Source organism: Palaemon carinicauda, chromosome 13, assembly GCF_036898095.1.
Source record: "Palaemon carinicauda isolate YSFRI2023 chromosome 13, ASM3689809v2, whole genome shotgun sequence".
Taxonomy (NCBI): Eukaryota; Metazoa; Arthropoda; class Malacostraca; order Decapoda; family Palaemonidae; genus Palaemon; species Palaemon carinicauda.
The window spans coordinates 23806987-23829605 of NC_090737.1; the positions used below are offsets into that span (position 1 = coordinate 23806987).

General features: G+C 40.2%; 1 protein-coding gene across 1 annotated transcript in view; it reads right to left on the reverse strand.

The window, feature by feature from the left end:
- LOC137652219 (hemocytin-like) overlaps positions 1-22619 on the reverse strand; it is a 298302-nt gene that overhangs the window by 24676 nt on the left and 251007 nt on the right. Inside the window, 7 exon segments of the mRNA XM_068385448.1 lie at positions 671-795; positions 899-1079; positions 5339-5544; positions 5989-6103; positions 6321-6518; positions 8374-8684; positions 20479-20681. Coding sequence (XP_068241549.1) covers positions 671-795; positions 899-1079; positions 5339-5544; positions 5989-6103; positions 6321-6518; positions 8374-8684; positions 20479-20681 — 1339 coding nt within the window.

Genomic DNA, 22619 nt, shown 5'->3' on the forward strand with positions numbered 1-22619 from the left:
ATCTAGTTCTGCTAAATGTAACACTGCACTGTATAAATATATATTACAAGAGCTCTTATAGGGTTAGCCTTCAGTATTTCTTTTGTAAAGTCTGCTGTGATTAAATTGCTCAATTGATTTGACATCATGTATTAGCCTACTACCACTTCTACTTTGTTATTACACAACAAAGTATTGCATCAGCCACTAGAAAGTACACACATGAAAATTCTTTGAGCAGAGTTGTGAATGAACTCAAAAGGAGTTGAAAGTATTTGGTTAGTTTAGTTTTCATTTACAATTTATGAGTGATAATGAATGGTTAGGCAAAATTTAGGTCTTTTCTTAAGGTTCACTTATGGAAATAAAGAAATAGCCAAAGGAATGAGTTATATTAGCAATCCAGCAATCTTTAAGCCTCAACAATGCCATATGTCAAACGTTTCATTGTAATTAGCTAATTTTGATAGATTCCTACAATTATTCCTGGATGTTAAATGTTTTGCACTTGCAAAAACAGGACTAACACTGTTTAAAAAAAAAAAAATATGGCAACAACCACTAAAACTCCATCATATCATGGGAACATACACTCTTGTATGTAATGTTTTCACATTTTCCATCATATTTACATAGGTTTGTTACCACATTTATGTTGTCGGTATAAACTTAATATAAGAAAGATCCTTACCATATCATTTGGGCAGAAACAACCATCAACTGGTGATATGGGGCAAGAATCTGGGTTTTTGTCAAGCTCCTCATAGTTATCACAGGTACGTACACATCCCGGCCCACACTGCTGATATTCAAGACCTTTAAAAAGAAACAGGAAATAAGTTTCAAGTTATTTCACTTGCTGGTCTAAAATAAAAACATATGAATAATATTGCAGTACAAATTAAAAATATTAGCAAACCTTCAGGGCAGGTTTTTGGACACAGATCTTCAGATCTCCAGTCCAAGCAAACATCAAATTCAGTACATCGTCTAGCATAAGCCTCAATACTTTGACATGCAACTTCCTGGGGGTCCAGACTATTGCAAGAATCCAACTGACAAGCTGATATGTATGCTGCAGGATCTTCAATTGGATGGCACTGAGAAAATACAGAAAATATATGTACATGTATATGTATATATGTATATGCATAAATACATACATGCATAAATACGGTTCACAATAAGCATAAAAATACTTTAATATTACAAACAAAATATTATAAAAACAGCAACAGTATTTTGATACTAAAATCTCTTATTTCTATACTTAACCAATGTTTATATTACTTCTCTAAAGCTTGGTTTATCAATATTTATCCTCAAATTTAAAAAATGTCCCAGTGAGGCAAGGAAATAAGGAAATAATCTATATACAGTGATGCTACTTGATACAAAAGTTTCTGTATGAGAAAAATTCATAAGAAACGAGATGCAAAGATTTATTTGCTTCATAATACAAACAAATTTTCATGATAAGAAACGAGATTCGCCTGGTGCCGAGAATAATTTAAAATTTCCGCACGCCACCAAACTGTAATCTTACCATCATCGTCCTGTTTTCCCAATGGTTATCTCCCTACCTTGATGCCACTTTACTGTCGTAAGATCCTGCTCTCCTATTTTATATCAATAAATACACAATGAACTATACTGTATTGTGGGTATGCATGTATGCACAAAGCTACTACGCATATCAAAAGATCAGCGATATATTTTTTCTTTCATTTCGGGAAATAAACAACAGATCATAGCATATGTTTTATCCTTTTAATATCATGACTTATTTACAATTAATTTTATATCAATAAGAACATTTTTAAAATAAAATTACACAATGAACAGAACTATTGTATGTACGAAAGCACAATGCTACTACACATATCAAACACATTAGCTATATATTTTTCTTTCATTTCCGTAAATAACAGATCGTAACAAATTTTTTCCTTTTAATGTCATGATTATTTATTTACAATTAATTCTATACCAACAAGTACATCTTTAAATTAAAACACACAATGAATAGTACTGTACTGCATTGTATGTACGTCGGCACTACGCTACCAAGCATATCAAAACATTAGCGATATGTTTGTCTTTTATTTGGGTAAATAAATAAGTTAAGAAAACTATTCTCTGAGCAATTAAGTTTATTCATTTTACAAAGCAAGTTTACGTACATATTAACATCAATGAATCTTGCTTGTATTAGGAGTTTGTAAAAAAGTATGTAGGTTATTTAATGACGTACCACCAATGAATATTGTATTACAATAAAATAGTTACTGTTAAAAATATTCTCGAGTTGAAGAAAACGGGTTGTTATGCATGATAGAAAACGTACCTTTCTATAGTAAGGGTGACTATAATAATAGTACAGTACATACGGTACTGTATATTTCGTACATGTACAGTATTGTATTATTTTCCATTCATTAATGCATTATGTTCTAATAAATACTTTATTTGCAGGTACTGTATTAACAGTTAAGTTAGGCATATTGAATAATTCACATGTATTTTATTGTATTTCCCTGTGGTTATAGCTTTATTATAAAATTTAATATGTTTTTGTAGAGCCTGGAAGGAATTAGGTGATTTACATGTAAATCGTGAATCATCATGCGAAAAAATCACAACACAAAGGCTACTCTGGAACCAATTAATTTCGCATCTACATAGAAGTTCCTCACTGGCAGCATCTATTTGGGATATTTCTGCGAGTGATATACCAGAGAAATTTTATCTTAAGAGGTATCCATGGAGTTCCAACCTCCAAAGTGAATATACTGAGAGATATCGTGTATAAATCAGGGACGTGTTAATAACAAGACCTTGTCTCAAAGGATAAGGTAAGGGTAGGATACGTGGGCAAGAGAGCCGTTAAAACTCCCAATCCCAGTGTGCTACAACTAACACGTATATATAAAGTGCGAAGAGAGACTCGCATCAGCCTGTTCAACATAAAAATATTTATTGCAAGGTTGAACTGAAGTTCCATCGATTCAACTACAGTACCTGACAAGGGAGATCATTTCACAATCTGGTCACAGTTGGAATAAAACTTCTAGAATATTGTGTAGTATTGGGCCTTATGATGGAGAAAGCAAGACTGTTAGAACTAGCTGCATACCTAGTGCTATTTATAAGATGGTACTATAAAAACTTTAACAAAAACAGAGCAAGAGAAATAAAATAGAATAGTGTGCCAGAGAATACTCTTAAGCAAGAGAACTCTAACCCAAGACAGTGGAAGACTATGGTGCAGAGGTTATGGCAATACCTACGACTAAAGAATAATGGTTTGATTTTGGAGGAAAGAGGAAAGTGGCCACTGAATACGTGTATGAGGACAGGAGAATATTTAAAGAATAGGCCAGACTATTCGGTGTGTGTGTGTGTAAGCAAAGGGAAAATGAACCGTAACCAGAGAGAAGGATCCAATGTAGTACTGTCCGGCCAGTCAAAAGACCCCATAACTCTCTAGTGGTAGTATCTCAACAGGTAGCTGGTGCCCTGTAGCTTAGCTTCTAATAATAATAATACATACTTTCAGTTTCGTTAGGATTCAACTTCATGCCTCACAATTTGCACCATGCACTAATTTTAGTTAGATCTCTGTTAAGGGTTTCAGCAAACCCAGATCTACATTCAAGATATGGAATTGATGCAGAGAGAGTAGCATTATCTGCTGATGCAATGAGCTTTTTTTCTAAGTCAAACCACATATGTGTATATAGTATGAAAAATGATGAGCTAAGAACACCAGATTTCACATTCCTATTTTCACTATCGTACCATCTATTAAGTTTAAAAACAAGGGCCTCATGATTAACATGGTGAAAGAGTGCAAGAAAATCAAGGCCAATCATGCAAACTTCCTGAACACAATTAAGGGTTTTTTATAGAGCATTGAAAATTGTAAGAAGGGCATCATAAGCTCCAAGGTCTTTGCAATAGCCAAATTGCAAACCAGGGAACAGTTCATTAACTTTAGCATATCTATTTACATGTTTAGCTAAAAGACATTAAAAAACTACTGTTTAGATATGTGAGTTATGGAAACTTGGCAATTCTCAGCTGGGAAAGAGCTAGTACAAACACATTTACCATATGGAGTAACATTACCAATTCTTCAACAAGTACAAAAAGAACCTTTTCTTGCTAAATAAAGTGCACTGGCATCTGAAACATGAAGCAACTGATTGACTTTAGCCGAAATTTCAGGGAATTATACAATATTTCATGCCATCCACATATGAAACAGTGTTGTCCATTAAGTTATACAGTAATGTATATAAAATATAAATAGGTTATATATATAATAAATATAATAAAGAATTATAATTACAATTTATTTGTCAACACCGAGTTTGAAAATAAGAACTCTTACTTTAACAAGCTGAGAGATATTAGAATCCAGACTACCAACTCTGTCTTTTGCCTTACAATCTAGTTTTATAAAAGAGCAACTAGGATTACAAGAATGCAAGGATTTAGCAGCAGAAGGGTCTAAAGTAAATAAAGAATTCAAGGCTCTCTGAGAGGATCTCAAATCTGTAAGGCACAGAGAATATTCAGAACCCTTACTGAATGGAGCAATGCCACTAGACCCAAGTTGATTAGTTAGGTTAGCAACTGGGCAGGTAAGATCAGAATTACCACATTTAATAGAAGACTCACTGGCCCCCTGAGATTAACTAATGAAACTGATAAGTTAAAACCTTTTGAAGCTCATTACTATCAAAACTTGACTGGTTAAATGCTGTATTAAAGAATGGTGCTGGTATGTCATTATCGTCATCATTCCTACTATAGTATATACAACCAGCCTTTAGATTTCCCTCTATACTAAAAGCAAGCTTAATTTGTGCTTTCAACTTAAAACATACTTTTCCATGAAAGGAACAGTAAGGCAATCGAACTCCTCACATTTATTAAAAACACAGTACAGTTCCTGTGCAGTAATATCAAATAAAAATTCAGAGGAAGGCATGCTAATATACACTAAAACATATCATAATCTGGAGTCTAGAGAGTGCAGTTCATCAAACTGATGCAACTGAAAAAATTTATTAAATAAGGAAGAAAGTCACCTCTTCGCTTCCTGCCATTGACTGCTCTGTGTTTTTCATTTCTTTACTAGAGACGTGTCTCTTGAAACATAAGATAGGAAATTAAAAATTTTTTTATGGGTAAATGTCAATAAAACGAGCTTCTAGAGAAGAAGCAATATGAACATCAGGGGAGGTTCATTGAAATAATGCAGTATTGAATCACTTTAAAAGATCAGTTCTTGCTGTTAAAAGTGACAAGGAAGAATGCAAGCTCTGGTAAAAAGTAAGTATACAGGTACCTCTCCAAAGAGATCTTCATTCATTATCTTGAGGCAAGGGTCTCTATCTGGTGGTGGAGGAATGCAAGCCTGTTCCTTTTTGTTTATAACACCACATGACTTAGATTCTCCCTCATTCAACCAACTACGACCAAACTCCTCCACTGACTTGACTAATCCCTTATCTTGTGCATACATATCATCTGCGTCATCGTAATTGCAGTTGCCTGAAAAGGACACATTTCAGAGTTCTGAGTAAAAACTTAACATAATACTAATTCTCATTGAAAAAGACAATGAACTCTGAAGTTATGCATAACTTGAGTCTTTTTTATTTGGATGCTACGATACTTAAAAATTGCAAATTAAGCCTTATAAAATGACACTGGTTGATAGAAATACATGAAGTTTCATGAACAGCTATATACCTCAGAAATAGAGTACAATAATGAAAAAAATATCTCCCATCAAGTAATATCAGACTAAAAAGGTCAACTATGAGGTTAATTGTGTGAAGGAAAAATTAATGGGAGAGATAATAAAAACAAATAATGAAATCTGATATCAGATAAAGTAAATCACATACATACATATACCCAGGCACTTCCCCCAATTTTGGGGGGTAGCCGACACCAACAATGAAACAAAACAAAAAAGTATACTATATTTACCACAAAGACCCTCTGTCTTATTGAAGTAAAGCTGTGATGGAATTTTAATAGAGAAGCCATGATTCTCTTCAAAGAATGTAATTTCAAATTCTATGTCTGGAATAGAAGCCATCACCTGAAAGTAACAAATAGAATCTTAACTTTGCAAAAGCCATTTGTTTTTCATTCATCACAGACTTCAAATGCAAGTTACCTAAAGAATAATTTTAAACTACAAAGTTTGTTTTGAAAATGAGAAGCAAATGAATTCTTATACAGCGCCATAAAAAATTTCTTTGTTTAAATGAGTGAAGAGCTGTGAAGTGACTATTCAGTGTACAATTATAATATACCTGAGAGGAGTCTGGTTGTTCCAATGCAAGCCATGACTCCCGATGGGGGAAAGATTGAATGGTTTTTCCATCAATTGTAACAGAAGTTTCTCCACTATCACCAGCAATATGGAGATTATGGGAATCATACAATACTGTGATGGCTTCAGTACAGACAGTGATTGGAACTCGAGAGCAGTCCTTGTTATGAGCAATGACCTGAAATTGAAATTATATTATTTACACTGGCAAAATCACATGGGAGAATTCCTAGCTACACAAAAAATAATTCTCAAAATATCTTTTAATTAAAATTCGATTTTGTCAGCTGATCTCTAGTTTAGGCAACATTATAATGTATACTCATATGTACTAAAAGAAGTCTATAATAATTCTGGTTTTCTGATATTGACCGAGCTTCATCCAATCATATTTGTACTTTTCTATAATCAATTTAATGTATACTTTAACAGCAGCAATTCAAGATTGTTTTTACTTTGGTTTTGTCGTCAGCTGATTTCTAGGTGACGATGGTATTAGCAATATGTTCACATTAGGTCTGGTGGGGGTGTCGGACTCTTTATTCAAATCTCAAAATGTTGAAAAGAATTAGTGTAAAAAGCTTTGAATATATAGAAATAAAATTTATGCCAAAAAAACATAATATCCTTTGTAACAATACGTGATCTGAAACGATAAATACTCTGAACGAACAAGGTAAAACGACAGTGGAGGTCCTGTAGAGAGTAGGGTTCTGCTGCTGTATGGGACTGGAAAAGCAGCCATCAAAGTAAAGTAAAGTAACTCATATGATATTATTTGCCAATTTTTAACTCGTTAAGTTTCACATTATGACTTGGGTTCTTTGGCAATTTTTAATACGGTGATGTACACTAATATTTGTTGATTTTCTAAGCTAGCTTTCATGTTTTGACTTGGGCATTTTTTTATTATGCTGTATTTGATGATTTGTAAATCTAAATTTCATGTTTTGATGCATGTTCTTTGTTGATTTATAACACTACTGTATCATTGGTCTATTTCTAATTCATAATTTTATGTTTTGACTTGTAGTTTTTAACATGAAGCTGTATTTGGTGATTTCTAACACTTAAATTTCTTGTTTTGACTCGTGTCAGTTGGCGTCGCATTCACTGCTCATGACTATACTGCCCCTGCGTTCTGAGGGTAATAACTTCGCGAGATTATCATTAAACAAATACCACACCGCTCAAGAAAAATTTCATAACTTTGAATGGTTGTTTAACGAGGAGTTGCCAAGTACCTGTACTTCCAAATCCCTATAAATCATTCTTTAAGGAAATATCTATGTAATGTTTGAGGGGGCAAGGTCTTCAAGTTCAAAGTTCTTGGCTTCAGAATGTCCAGGGCCCCTGGTATTCAATAGAGTGTTTGCGTTGGTGTTAACATGGGCTCATGTCAATGGAATGCATCTAACTTGATATCTAGATGACTGGCTGATACTGGCAGTACTAACCACTAGTAAGGGAAACTTTATTTAAATATCATAGGATCTCTGAACTGCGAATAACCAAAACTGTGAGGACAGAACCCAACCACGAATACCGAGGGCTGACTGTGTTTATCTCTGGATACAAATAATGTCTGATACAAAAATTAAAGGCTTCGATTAAGGAAAAATAATAATAAACTAACAGAGCGCTGCTGCAAGTGTTGACTTTGTATGTGAATAATGGGTAAGTCAGTCATAATTTAAATAAACATTCAATCTGACCACAAATCTAATAGAAAAAATTACAATTTATTTATCTTTATGGCTTTCTATGTACTTGTTTGTGTTTAGTATATATTCTGTAATATTATTAGCCTAATTTCCAGCACCTTTTATATAAAACTTGAAAGAAAAAAATAGGGGGCCAATAGATATGATATCCCCTTATATAGAAAGCAAGAATGTATAGGAATATGTCCCAACTGCAAATAACACGCATGTTTACAAGCATGCAGCGGGGGACAAATCATATGTAAGTAGTGTAATGATTGTTCTGACACCTGCAGAGGATACTAAAATAAAAAAAATATCTTAACATACCTGGAATGCATGGTGACCTCTACTCTTGGTTCGAGCTGCAATATAGGAGCATTCCCCATTGAATGTAAAGTTGTAACGATCAAAGGTCTTGTAATGAGGATCACCATAAGCCTCGCATATGCAGTCACGACACATATCAGGACTGACGCACTTTTCTCCCTTTCTTACTAAGCCCGGAGCACAGAAGCAACCAGAGGTACATGAACTCTCCCTATCCATACATGTTTCCTTATCTTGTAAGTTTTCACAACTCCTTTCACACTTCCCACGGAAACAGTCATGATATACTTCTCCGGGTCCACATTTCTTATCTGAAAGCAAAGTTTGTATAACAAAATGAATATATAAAGAAGTTCACATAAATAATCAAATCTCTGTTATCATGCAAGATACACGTGGGGCAAGAAAGATTTTTGGAAATAATTTCCTTAGCTAGTACTACAGTAGAATATATAGTAAAAGGAACTACTTTCAAGAAGCTATAGGTAAAATGATAACATATCAGTGAAATCCAATCAAATTGCAATATCAAGAAACCATAAAAACTGGGAAGGTTTGCTACATATAAACACAGCGGAACTTTGAAATGAAGAACCCCATAATTAAGGATTTAAAAAGTTGATGACCTGGTTTTAAAGGTAAGATGCCACAATATGTATAAATTATGGAAATATTTGTATAAATACAAGAAAGTTCATGTGTAAGAGCATAACAGACATGCAAAATATGTGCTAACATGCAAGAGCAGAACACATGTGCCTGTTACCACAAAATGAGTCATAGTGAACCATGACCCAGCATCCCTCAATCAAAATCCCCATCTCTTTACTTGGTTCCCAGACTAATACTTTGTTCTATGACCATATGTTAGTTTTCTTTATTTAATACCCACAATGTGAAACCTTAGGTACTGTAGACTTTTTGTAAATAGAATCCATCGACTGATCAATAAAAGCAGTATGCCTTGAGTTCTGAAGCCAAGCATAAGAATCTGTCACCAGAACAAAAGTTAAATCTTCCCAATACGTCACTTTTCTGTCTTCGATTAAAATAACTTTGAGGACATTTTTCATGAATTTGACATCATCGTCGATGAGGAGAACACAACATGATCTGGTCAAAGAAGGACAGACCCAGGTAACCAGGTATTGTTGAGAGCTAACTGTATCCCAGCTTTTGTGGGATCCAAAGGTCTCCTAAAAGATGATAATGATGACAACGATGATCTATTAACACTGACAGTTGGCATAAAATCTCGACTAAAAATAGCATGTGATGTAATCTTAGATCATCGTAATGAATTTAATAATGAGAAGTAATTTCTGAAGTATCACTAACCGTACAGATTCTGAAACTATATTTGTCAGCAGCAATTACAGGTTGGATTTCAAGCAAGAAAAAACATACACTTCCATCCCGTTGGATTTCAAGCAAGAAAAAACATACACTTCCATCCCAAGAGTAGGCTACAAGTTTCAAGCCAAACTATTTGCCTCCTCCCTCAATACTACAGCCTAACCAGTCTGATATTAGAATTAAAGCAGCAGCATTGCTCCTAAATACCAATTTGTTCTATGAATGGAATTAGGAAATTAAAGCTTTGACTAAATGTAAGAGATTTTCTACTAAAGAGCTAAGTTTTTTATAGAAAATACTACACCTTTCTGATAAAAGTAAGGATGATTTGATTTCCAAACTTATAAAAAAAATTCTTTATGTATGCCTAGATAGTTAGCCTCTATGCTCAGCTTCTTTCATTGCTAAGCTAATAAATATTGTAGTTCTCAATTTAATTGGTCAAGGTTAGAATAGGAACAGGATTTGATACAGTATTTGTTTGAATCAAAATTGTTTGGAACCGAAATGTTATAGTTTAGCTATGGGTGTGAACAAACACTGATTACTGGATACAGTGTGTAAATGGTAAGTTCTATTATGTCTTTAAAAATCACAATCATGCTCGCTGAGGTGGAATAGAACGGTTTGAAATTTTAGCCATATGATCCAGCACTAAGGCCAGGGATGCCATTCATTGCTGGTGAGTGAGGTAAGCATTTGGTGGTTGGTGGACTTTAGGATTTTACAGAGAGAGTTGACTAACACCAAAAATGTCCACAAATTAAAAGCAACCGCCATAGCCTCATCAGCCTGCATACATGGGGGACAAATGATTTGTTTCATAATCAATCATTTAAAGTTGCACAAGCATATTACAGCAATAAGGGAATTCAAGTCATACTTTATTGTGAACGAAGAGTACAGTATTATAGTTATTTCTTTCTGGAAATTCTATTCCACTATACAAATAAAGTAGCTATCAGTTATATTTTTCTTATGTGTAGTTTATTTTAAGATATTTTTCTCTTGTGAAATGAACAAAAACTGTGATGGCACTGAAAGAGAAAAATACTACTAAGAACCATGGGTTTCTTAATCATATCAATTAGGGAATTTAAGACCATTTTGGGTATCAAAATATGGTTCATAAATAACCTCCAAAAGAACTCTATATACTAATCCTTTCTTTAATATATATCCAAAAACTTGTGATGGTACTAAACTGTTCCACCAGTACTGCGCTATTAATCAAGAACATAACATTGGATGAAAACTATTGTCATACTGATATAGCAGCAGTTGTGCTAATTGTTTCTTTTTCTCTGTTCTTCCCAAATCTTTCCAAATGACAAGTTTCAAATTCTTATTTGAAAGAGAGAGACACACCCTTTCACTAAAGAGGATGTTAACCAACTTTTTGGAAACAAGTACAAGTAGTAAGATCTAGTTGGCAAGACCTGTCTTGAGCAAGAACAATTTTTGGGCTCAAGCCATGGCGTCCTGATGGAAGGTTCCTGTTTGGTAGCTTCCTTGGGTATAAGACTACTAAGATATTCCCAGAGAATTTAACCACAGGTTATCACAGAATTCTAACTTCTGGAGCGAGTATCTCAAAGGTTTCCCTTTAAGACATCGTAATACAACAGGGGACACGCATGTCTGGTCGTGCCACATAGCTATCTCCACCCCGAACAGAGTTAACGCTTCGGTGTGTAAGGGCTGAGAATAGCTGGGAGCCGTTCCACAGCTAATCTCACTCGTGGCTACTACTGATACTCGAGACGTAAACAAACGGACGCCATTGCTCTAATGACGTCACGCGCGTCTTCATCCTTTGTTTAGTAGCTGCCCTACTGAGACGGATTTTCCCTTGTGTGAACTTTATCGCTTTGCATCTTCGCTATGTCGTTACCTTCAGCCTCGCCTTCTTCTGGAAAGTTGAGTACAAGGTTCCAGTATTGTTTAATTAAGCTCTGACCGTAAAGTAAATATTATTTCGCGAAATAATTGATGTTTTGTGGCAGAGCTGTGCCTCTACCGGACCCGCCATTTTATGGCGTCGTTGTTGTTTTGCATGTCCTATTTAGTTAGCAACAACAACGCTTCCGGCTTTATATACTAATCGAATACATTAGTTTATTTAGTCTTCATAGCTAGGAACTTTTATATCGTGTTTAGACGCTTTTTATCGGTCATCGATTGACCTCATACCAGTCGGCTACTATAGCCCCCAGGCCAGGAGCCTATATACAAGTGTTCATGCATGATTTATCAGTGATCCTAGACTAAGTTATGAAGATAGTGGCATTATTATTTTACAATACTTTTGACTAGTGATGCAAATGTTTTCGCCTTCAGGGACCATATAGGGGATAGGCTAGTCAGTGATTCTTACTAGCCTAACCTAACCTTAGGACCCCTATATGCTTCCTTCATCCCCTGCCTTGGCACTCCCTCTAATTAGCCTTGATCCCTTTTCTGAGTAAAGGGATTTATTGTCTAATAGAGTATTATATCGCCTCTCAGTCCTCCCTAAAGGAATGAACCCCCTTTAGGATTGCGTCTGAGAGTGAGGTTAGGCTAGCCTACCTCTATGGCTAGGATAGTCTACGACTTTCCTGCGATAGCGATACGTCTTCTTCCTTGCCTAGTTCAGGACTTTTAGCCCTGATCTAGGCCGGGTTAGGAAGGTTTCTCTGTTCCATGCTGAAACTGTACTCTTGCACCGTTTTAACCGATCAGCCTAATCTTAGGTTAGGGAGTGTCCTCCCTTCCCTTTGTGGCCGCTCTGGTACAGAAACCCTTCCTGGGAAGACCCCTCTCTTCTCCCTCCCCACCTATCTCTTGTATAGCCTAGCCTATGCTTAGGTTAGTTTATACTCATCTGTCCCCTGTCCTACAAATCCTCCTTAGGGTGGATGAGTAGGGCTACCCGAGCTTCCCTGTGCTGTCCGCTCTGGTACATATACCTTCATAGTGTCCTATAAGGTTAGTTACTAGTGTAGCTCTGCATAGGGGAGTCTCCCCCCCCCCCTCTTGGGTGTTCCCTAGTCCTCCCTTGGACTACCTGCTCCCGGTCCCTAGTGACCCCTGCTTATGGATGATAGAGCCTGTCTCTATCATGGGTACACCCCCTCAGGGAGGGGGAGGGATGTCTGGAACCCTGAAGGTACTTCCTGCATCCTTCCCCCTCTCCCCCTGTCTCTCTATCTATCCGGGTGCCGGTCTCTTGCCGCCTCTTCTGCCGGCAATACCTGCCTCTTGGTGACTTCCCTACCCTTGCCGCCAGCCCCCCGTGTACCGAGGGACTGCCGGCTGCCACCGGCTACTACCGGCAGCTCTCCTACTCCTATCTAATCGTCCGCTTGCCGGTCGATCTCCGGAGTGCCGGCATATACTGCCGGCAACCCGATACTACCTGTACCATCCTTACCCCAGTCACCAATCCGGCATCCTCCGGCTGCCGGAGCCGCCGCTCCCTGCCGGCGTGCCGCCGTTGTGCCGGCGGCCGCCATCCTGGTATCTAACTGACTTTGAAAATTGTCTGTTCTAGTGCCAGAATCTATGCTGGAGCGAGCTCCGGCGTGCCGGCGGCTTGCCGGATACCCCGGAGGCGTCAAGAATACTTGCACCCCCTCTCTGTAGCTATCATAAGACTAAGATAGCCCTACCTTGCAAATAGATAAGCTGCTTTGCTTCTAAGATCAGTACCTAGTACTGCTCTATTAGTGATCATGCTGTCTCTTTGCATTCTTCTATTTCCAGCATGCTATGTGCATCTTAGCGCGGCTGGTTGCCAGAAATTTTCCCTTAATGAGACCTTCTGGCTCTTATCTGGGAACCGAATGAATTCGATCCCAACCTTGTCCTTGGCCTTCCATGGAGTTCCAATATAATGGGAATCCTAGGAAACTATATCCAATGATCTCGGTCATTTGGATTATCCCAGGACCAAGCCTATGGTAACCAGCCGGGCGAGATGCATGGAGCGTGTTCTCCTTTACTGTTTCATTCTCTATGCATCACACCTTCTTTAAGTTAAAATTAATGATTAATATTAACTTAATTTAAGAGCCATTCCTATGACTCCCCCATACTCATTTTCTCTTTCTTCCACAGGAGGAGCAGATGAAGTGCGATTTCGCATACTGTGCTGTGAAACGCTCGCAGTTTTACGGACATACGGCGTGCAGGACTCACGCCCCTTGCTCAGACAAGAAAGGGGATTGGAAGTTCTGGAATCCACTGGAATGTACGGTCTGCCAGGCCTACCTAGTTGAGGCCTTCCATAACCCTCCCTCAGCGGAGGTTAGAGACATTGCTCGTGAAAAGCTGCGCAAGTGGGTGCGTGGTTTTCAGAGAAATGCTACTGGACCGTACCTGGCCACCGAAGAACTGAGGTCCCTGTTGTTCCCTAAGGCCTCCCCTGATTCAGTGGTTCCAAAGGAAGCAATCCCCACTGTCCAAATTACGGTGGAACCTGATGTGGTCATGGCTCAGTCCATGCACGAGTGTCGTTTAGATTCCGAGGATGATGAACAGATCTCTGACGTCTCGGAAGACACGGAGAAGACGCTCATGGCTCAAGGAGCCGAAGAGGACGAAGACAAGGTGGAATACACCGAGTCGGAGATTGGAGCTACTCCCTCGTCCATCCCTCCGCCTACTCCTACACCGACGGATGTGTCCATCCCGTCTACCTCCTCGACCCCGGATCCTTCCTCTTCTACCCAGGAACTGATCCGACTGATTAGAGCTGTCATGGACGACAGACTGAAGGAGAACCAGGAGTCCATCAGGTCTATGATTGGATCCAGAGAACCGAAGAAGATCTCGGTCAAGGATCTCCCAGCTTGCTCTCATGCCAATCCGTGGAGGTATGCAGAGCATATGGTTATTGCGACCGGCAGGATCTTTGTTAGTGACAAAATCGGCACGGTCCCGTTGGAAGATGTGGAATTCTTCCCTAGCTTCGAGGCCTACCCGGACTGTTACGTCCGGCTTCGTTCCGAACCTGCCTCGAAGGAGGAGACCGAACCTAAAGAAGAGATAGTGTTCGATCTCGCAAAGGCCCAGGCTATGCTAGCCTCCGCATTTAAGAGCAGGGGCTTTACCTGCTCTAAGCTTCCTGCCTTGAGCAAGAAGCATCCTACATATGTCGCACCTGACACTGCGATTCTTCCATTTTTGGAAAAGGCCTTGGCTGCATGCCTTAAAGCGGCGGAAGAAGGAAAACCCTGCCCTGCACTGGAGGAGTGCAGACCCTTCTCCATCGTGACACCCCCTGACACTAGACAATGGAAAGATGTCCAACATACTTTCGTCGTGGGTAGGCTCGATCCTGACGTCGCCGGACGTCAGTTTAATGAAGACCTCCCTAAGCTCAATGATCACCTCCTTCGCCGGGAACAAGACACGAAGGAGAGGCTTGCGGCATCTCTTTCTCATCAAGTCCAACTTGAAGTTATGGCCTGTGACACAGCAGTACCCGATCACTACATGGTACTGGCCAAATCCCACTTACTCACGGTAATGAAGGACTTGTACCATTTCATAAAGGCTCGAAGAGCCTGTCGTGAATTCGTGTTTGTCGGTGCCACCGTGAAACACGAACCCCGGAGGCTGATTTCCTCCAACATCTGGGGAAAGCACCTGTTTCCTTCTGACCTTGTCAAGGAAATAACGGACAGAGCCGCCACGGAGAATAGGAACCTTCTCCACAAGTGGGGCATGTCCAGAAAAAGGAAAACCTCTCAGGACGATGGACCTCAGCCTAAGAGGAAACCTCAAAAGCCGAAACCCCAGCAACGTCAACAAAGACGTCAGTTTCCGGGACCCGCTACCTCCCAAGTGGTTGCCCAACCACAACAGACCTTTCAATTGGTCCCCCAACCGGTGTTGTCACAGTCACCGGTCTTCACCCCTGCCTTTGAGCAGCCATCCACTACCTTTCATGCCAGAGGTAGAGGCTCGTCCAGGGGTGCAAGCAGAGACGCCTCTCGTCGTCCCTCCAGAGGTAGAGGAGGAAAGGGAGCTAGCGGCCGAGGCAACAAGTCCTCGGGACACCAGAAGCAATGAAGTGCTTCCGGTGGGAGGAAGACTCCGCCAATTCCAGGATCGTTGGACCTTCGATCCTTGGGCACACAGCATCATCAAGAACGGTCTAGGCTGGAGTTGGGTGCAACCACCCCCAATCTTCCAGCGGTTCTTCCAACAATCGACCCCCATTCTGGAAGAATATGTTCTAGACCTCTTGAACAAGAAGGTGATAAGGAAGGTAAAGTCCACCAGGTTCCAAGGGAGACTGTTTTGCGTTCCCAAGAAGGACTCAGACAAGCTCAGAGTCATTCTGGACTTATCCCCCCTCAACAAGTTCATAGAGAACAACAAATTCAAGATGCTGACGCTTCAACAAATAAGGACCCTTCTGCCTCAAGGTTCCTACACGGTCTCTATAGACCTGGCGGATGCCTATTGGCACATTCCAATGAACCATCACGCTTCCTCCTACCTAGGATTTCGACTCCAAAGGAAAAGCTACGCCTTCCGGGCCATGCCGTTCGGCCTCAATGTGGCCCCTCGGATCTTCACAAAGCTGGCGGATGCCATAGTACAACAGCTCCGCCTAAGAAACGTCCAGGTGATGGCCTACCTCGACGACTGGCTAGTCTGGGCTCCATCGCCCGAAGAGTGTACAAAGTCTTGCGACAAAGTTACCCAGTACCTAGAACACCTGGGATTCAAGATCAACGAGAAGAAATCTCGCCTCTCTCCAGCTCAGAAGTTTCAGTGGCTGGGAATCCACTGGAATCTTCAGTCACACCGCCTTTCCATCCCCCAGAAGAAAAGGAAGGAAATAGCAGGGTCTGTCAAGCGACTTCTGAAATCCAAACGCATTTCAAGACGACAGCAGGAACGAGTTCTAGGCTCTCTACAATTCGCCTCAGTGACAAACCCAGTGCTTCGTGCACAGCTAAAGGATGCCGCGGGAGTCTGGAGACGATCGGCATCCATCGCTCGAAGAGACCTCAAGAGACGGCTTCCAAACAGACTTCGACGCCTCCTAAAGCCGTGGTCGGAAGCAATGGCCCTGAAAAGGTCCATTCCTCTCCAACACCCTCCTCCATCACTCAACATCCACACGGATGCCTCACTGGAGGGCTGGGGAGGTCACTCCCACCTGAAACAAGCTCAAGGGACCTGGTCTCCACTATTCAAGACGTTCCACATAAACATCTTGGAGGCCATGGCGGTCCTTCTTACTCTGAAGAAGCTATCCCCGCCGCCCTCGATCCACATCCGTCTAACCCTAGACAACTCGGTGGTAGTTCGTTGTCTCAATCGCCAGGGCTCAAGATCGCCCCAGATAAATCAGGTGCTTCTCCCAATCTTCCGTCTGGCGGAGAAGAAGAAGTGGCACCTGTCTGCAGTTCACCTACAAGGATTCCGCAACGTGACAGCGGATGCTCTATCTCGGACAAACCCGATAGAGTCGGAATGGTCTCTAGACGCAAGATCATTCTCCTTCATCTCTCATCAAGTCCCAGAACTTCAGATAGATCTCTTTGCAACGAGCGACAACAATCAACTTCCTCTGTACGTAGCCCCGTACGAGGACCCCAAAGCAGAAGCGGTGGACGCCATGTCACTGGACTGGAACAGATGGTCGAAGATATACCTGTTCCCTCCCACCAACCTTCTGTTGAAAGTCCTCTCCAAACTGAGAACCTTCAAAGGGACAGCGGCCCTAGTGGCTCCCAAGTGGCCCCGGAGCAACTGGTACCCCCTGGTCCTGGAGCTGCAGCCCAAGCTGATCCCTCTCCCGGGCCCAGTTCTCTCTCAACAAGTACAGAAGTCGACTGTCTTCGCTTCATCATCGAAAATCAAGGACCTTCATCTCATGATTTTCTCTCCCTTGGCGCAAAGAAGAGGTTTGGGATCTCGAAGAAAAGTCTAGACTTCCTAGAGGAATACAAGACCGAATCCACGAGACGGCAATATGAATCATCCTGGAGGAAATGGGTCTCCTTTGTTAAAGCAAAAAATCCTAAAGAAATCACCATTGATTTCTGTATGTCCTTCTTCATTCACCTTCATGGACAAGGATTAGCAGCCAATACGATTTCAACCTGCAAATCGGCTTTGACTAGACCAATTCTATATGCTTTCCAAATTGATCTGTCCAACGACATCTTTAACAAACTGCCGAAAGCATGTGCTCGCCTACGCCCAGCACCCCCTCCGAAACCGATCTCCTGGTCACTAGACAAGGTGCTCCATTTCGCCTCCAACTTGGACAATGATTCATGCCCCCTCAAGGATCTGACTCAGAAAGTTATATTTTTATTTGCTCTCGCCTCGGGAGCTCGAGTCAGCGAAATAGTGGCATTATCAAGAGAAGAGGGACACATCCTGTTTGCTGATTCAGGAGAAGTGACCCTCTCCCCTGATCCGACGTTTCTCGCCAAAAATGAATTACCCACCAAAAGATGGGGCCCCTGGAGAATATGCCCCCTGAAGGAGGATGTCTCTCTATGTCCAGTAGAGAGCCTCAAGGTCTATCTTCGCAGAACTTCAAACTTTGGTGGAGGCCAACTCTTCAAAGGAGAAACATCGGGCAGCGACCTGTCACTGAAACAATTAAGAGCGAAAATCACCTACTTCATTCGCAGAGCGGATCCGAACAGTACACCCGCTGGTCATGATCCTAGAAAAGTGGCATCTTCTCTGAACTTCTTTCAGAGCATGGACTTTGAGAGCCTTAAAAACTTTACGGGCTGGAAGTCCTCGCGAGTTTTCTTTAAACATTATGCGAAACAAGTGCACGAAATCAAACATTTTGTGGTAGCCGCAGGTAGTGTTATGAAACCTGCACCTAACTCTGCGTAGAACAGTGAGTTACTTGGGACTCTAACTCTTCGGGTGCCTATGTTGACCCTCGAGTGATTCATAGTGATGTCTAAAAACACTTAGTGCTTTTATAACTGTTCTTATCCCAGGTGAAATGTCATAGTGTCACACAAGTGCCGCATGCCTTGAGCATGATGTGTTATTTAAAGACTTGCGTTCCTCGAGAACGAGTACCTACTAATCCTGAAATTCCCTTTCAGATTCAAAAGCAAGCCTTTATTTCTATGTACATTATTATTACTGTAAATGAACTTTACTTTTGCTGTAAATTATTTAATTTCTGCATTGTGAAATAAAATTTCTATTTTATTACTTATGCGTCTCTTTCAGCTCCTACTTACTATGAAATACATACTGTCATAGTTTTATTTATTCCTCCTTTCTTATGGTCATGAAGAATTTAAGATGTCTATTCTTAAATTATATTCACCTTGCCTCAGTAAGGTTCCTACATGAATACTTACTTCTGATAATCAGGAGATGAACTCTACACACAGTGCCCAACCACCACTGTCCTACTTCAGAATGTTCCTATACAAATATCAAACATTCTGCTTCATCTCTCAGCTCTTAAAAGTTCTTCTGTCAAGATGAATAGCCCTTCAATACCACTTTGACGTCGGCATAGCCCATGGGAACTTCCTACCAATGGGGGGCAGGATATTTCGTTCCTATGGTTCTTACCTAAGATTACTTTGCTGTTTTGTCAATGCCTAGGCACTTAACTCTGGGGGAAAATCTACCACGATACATTGATTCTCTGGTACTCTTCCATCAGGACGCCATGGCTTGAGCCCAAAAAACGGATTTTGAGCGAAGCGAAAAATCTATTTTTGGGTGAGATAGCCATGGCGTCCTGATGGACCCTCCCTACTACTTCGTTCAGTTTGCTCCCTCCCTACACAATTGTATCATGGTGATGGGCAGCAACTGGCGCCAGGATAAAGACGCGCGTGACGTCATTAGAGCAATGGCGTCCGTTTGTTTACGTCTCGAGTATCAGTAGTAGCCACGAGTGAGATTAGCTGTGGAACGGCTCCCAGCTATTCTCAGCCCTTACACACCGAAGCGTTAACTCTGTTCGGGGTGGAGATAGCTATGTGGCACGACCAGACATGCGTGTCCCCTGTTGTATTACGATGTCTTAAAGGGAAACCTTTGAGATACTCGCTCCAGAAGTTAGAATTCTGTGATAACCTGTGGTTAAATTCTCTGGGAATATCTTAGTAGTCTTATACCCAAGGAAGCTACCAAACAGGAACCTTCCATCAGGACGCCATGGCTATCTCACCCAAAAATAGATTTTTCGCTTCGCTCAAAATCCGTTTAGTAGAGACAAGCATATGCACTGCACATAAGACTGGTATAGCCTGATCCACTGAAGAAGGAATAAGCCCATTTGAACTATCTGGAGCCTCAAAAACTCTATATTCCAGCAATAAAGGAGGTTTCAACATATACAGTATAGATATTGACAGATAAGCACAAACAAAAATTTCACCACAAAATAACAGTAGTCTGTTGAGAATGCAATGAGAGAATGAATGATGTAATAAAAAAAAAAATGAGAATTTAAGATGGTGGCTGGTGGAAGGGGATATAGCTTAACCTACTACTCTATTTACCAGACAAAACAAAAGATTTTTAAATTTTATTATGAGGAAATTTTTACCTTTAATACATTTCTATTTAATTTAAGTAAAACAATACACAATAATTGGAAATTTTCTTGAAATGTATACTGTAAAGTGTATTGGAAATTTAAGCAACATTAAGAGTAACTCCAGTAAATCAACTGTAATAGGGAATTCTAACTTCAGTAAATGAAAACTTTATACATGAAGTCCCAATACTTACAACACTTTGTAACAACTCGCCAGTCTGACAGCTGTGCATCTGGGCTTTGTTCAAGACAAGAAGTAATGTAACGGTTCAGAGCTTGGCAGCGGCACTCGTCTTCATTATTCCCTTTCTGCAGACACTGGCAAACTTCATCGACGCAAGTTTTCAAGAATGGAGATGGATTGACAATGCTATGGCATTCAGTAAATGGTTTTGATCTGAGAGAAGTTGGAGAAAAACCTTGTTAGTTTGATCCTCATGATAATCTTGATCAGTCAGGGTTTTGGTCTCATACACATTGTATAACAATCTCTTTATTGTACTGTAAAGGATATAATGGCTAATAAAGTAGCCACGTCCCGATGATTTTTTTTTTTCACTCTTGAATAATAGTAATAATGATAATCATAAAATGGCTTTCAAAAGTTTATGCAAACTTTTACAGTAACTGCTAAATGTTTAAAAGTCAACATAATCAGCATTGAACCTAAATTCTTTCTTATTCTACTACTTATACAGTGAACCCTCGCTACTTCGCGGTTCGACCATCGCGGATTCACCACTTCGCGGGTTTTTTCCATAACCCATATATATATACATATCGCGGATTTTCCGGAAATTTCGAAAATACCGCGATATCTGAAGACCCCAAATATGATATTTCGTTACCTGTAATTCCATTAATACTGTAATTAGTAATATCTGCTCTTACTGATTGTTCATGGCATTACATATGATATATAATTCAGCACAGAAAGAAATAAAACACGAAAAGAGAATGTGATCATACGATAATTCAGTACTGTACTGTATACAGTACGTAGTAAAATTAAATCGAACATGAAACGCAAATCAGATGCAGTCATACCATATTAGAATGGTGTAAGGCTGCTGATGGCTACTACTGTACTACAAATGTAATGGATGTGCTTCTTTTCCATGAATCTTTTGTATGTATACGTACGTAGTACTGCATCCAATAATATTCTTTGTTGCAAAAATCACATTTCGAATAAGCGTACGAGAGAGAGAGAGAGAGAGAGACACACACACATCCTACAAAAGAATAAAATAGCATACGTAAAGCTATTATTATTATTGTTATTATTATTATTATTGTTGTTGTTGTTAATAAAATTATTATTGTTATTATTATTATCACTGTATTATCATTATTTATTATTATTATTATTAATACTGTACGTACAGTATACGCGGGGTATCTTGTACTTTGAGTTGGTAACCTACGCATCATATAAGACGGGTTGTGATTGGTTCAAGCGCTGATAGATGACGAATCAGAACTCAAGTTTTGTTATCTAGCCTGTGATTGGTGTTTTGCCCGCATCTCCAACCCGCAGCATCTAGGTTCTCGCGGCGGCCACTTTCTCTTACGCCGTATCGCTGAGTAGACGTTCTTAAGTTTGTGAACTTTAATCTGTGCTGTGTGCGACTGTTTTAAGTTGAACTTTTTGTTGAACTTTCTGTTAAATCCTACTGTACAATGGCTCCCAAGCATTCTGCTTCTACTAAGGCTGGTAGTGAGCCTAAACGCCACCGAAGGATGATGACGATTGCTGAGAAGGTGACGCTTCTCGATATGTTGAAAGACGGTAGAAGCTACGCGGCTGCAGCGCGCCATTTTGGAATCAACGAATCCACTGTTCGCTATATCAAGAAGGACGAGGCGAACATTAGAAAGACAGCTGCAATCACCTTTAGCAGATCAGCGGAGCGAGTCGTTAGCACGCGTAATAAAACGATCGTACGCATGGAAGGTGCTTTAGCTGTGTGGATTGCCGACTGCCGGAAGAAGAACATAGCCTTGGATACGAACACCATCCAAACAAAGGCTTTGAGCTTGTATGAGAATTTTGCTGCAAAGGAACCTCAAGACGACGACGGCAACCATGCTGAAGAAGATGATGATGCAGATGAACCTCAACCAGGGACATCCACTGATTCCCAGCCTCAGAAACAACGTTTTTCCGCCAGCAAAGGATGGTTCGCGAAGTTTCAGAAACACTTCGCCCTGAAAAGCGTTTCCCTGTATGGCGAGGCTGCTTCGGCTGACACTGCCGCTGCTGAAACTTACGTGAACCAGACGTTCAAGAATATTATCGCCGAAGGTGGATACAAGCCGGAACAAGTGTTTA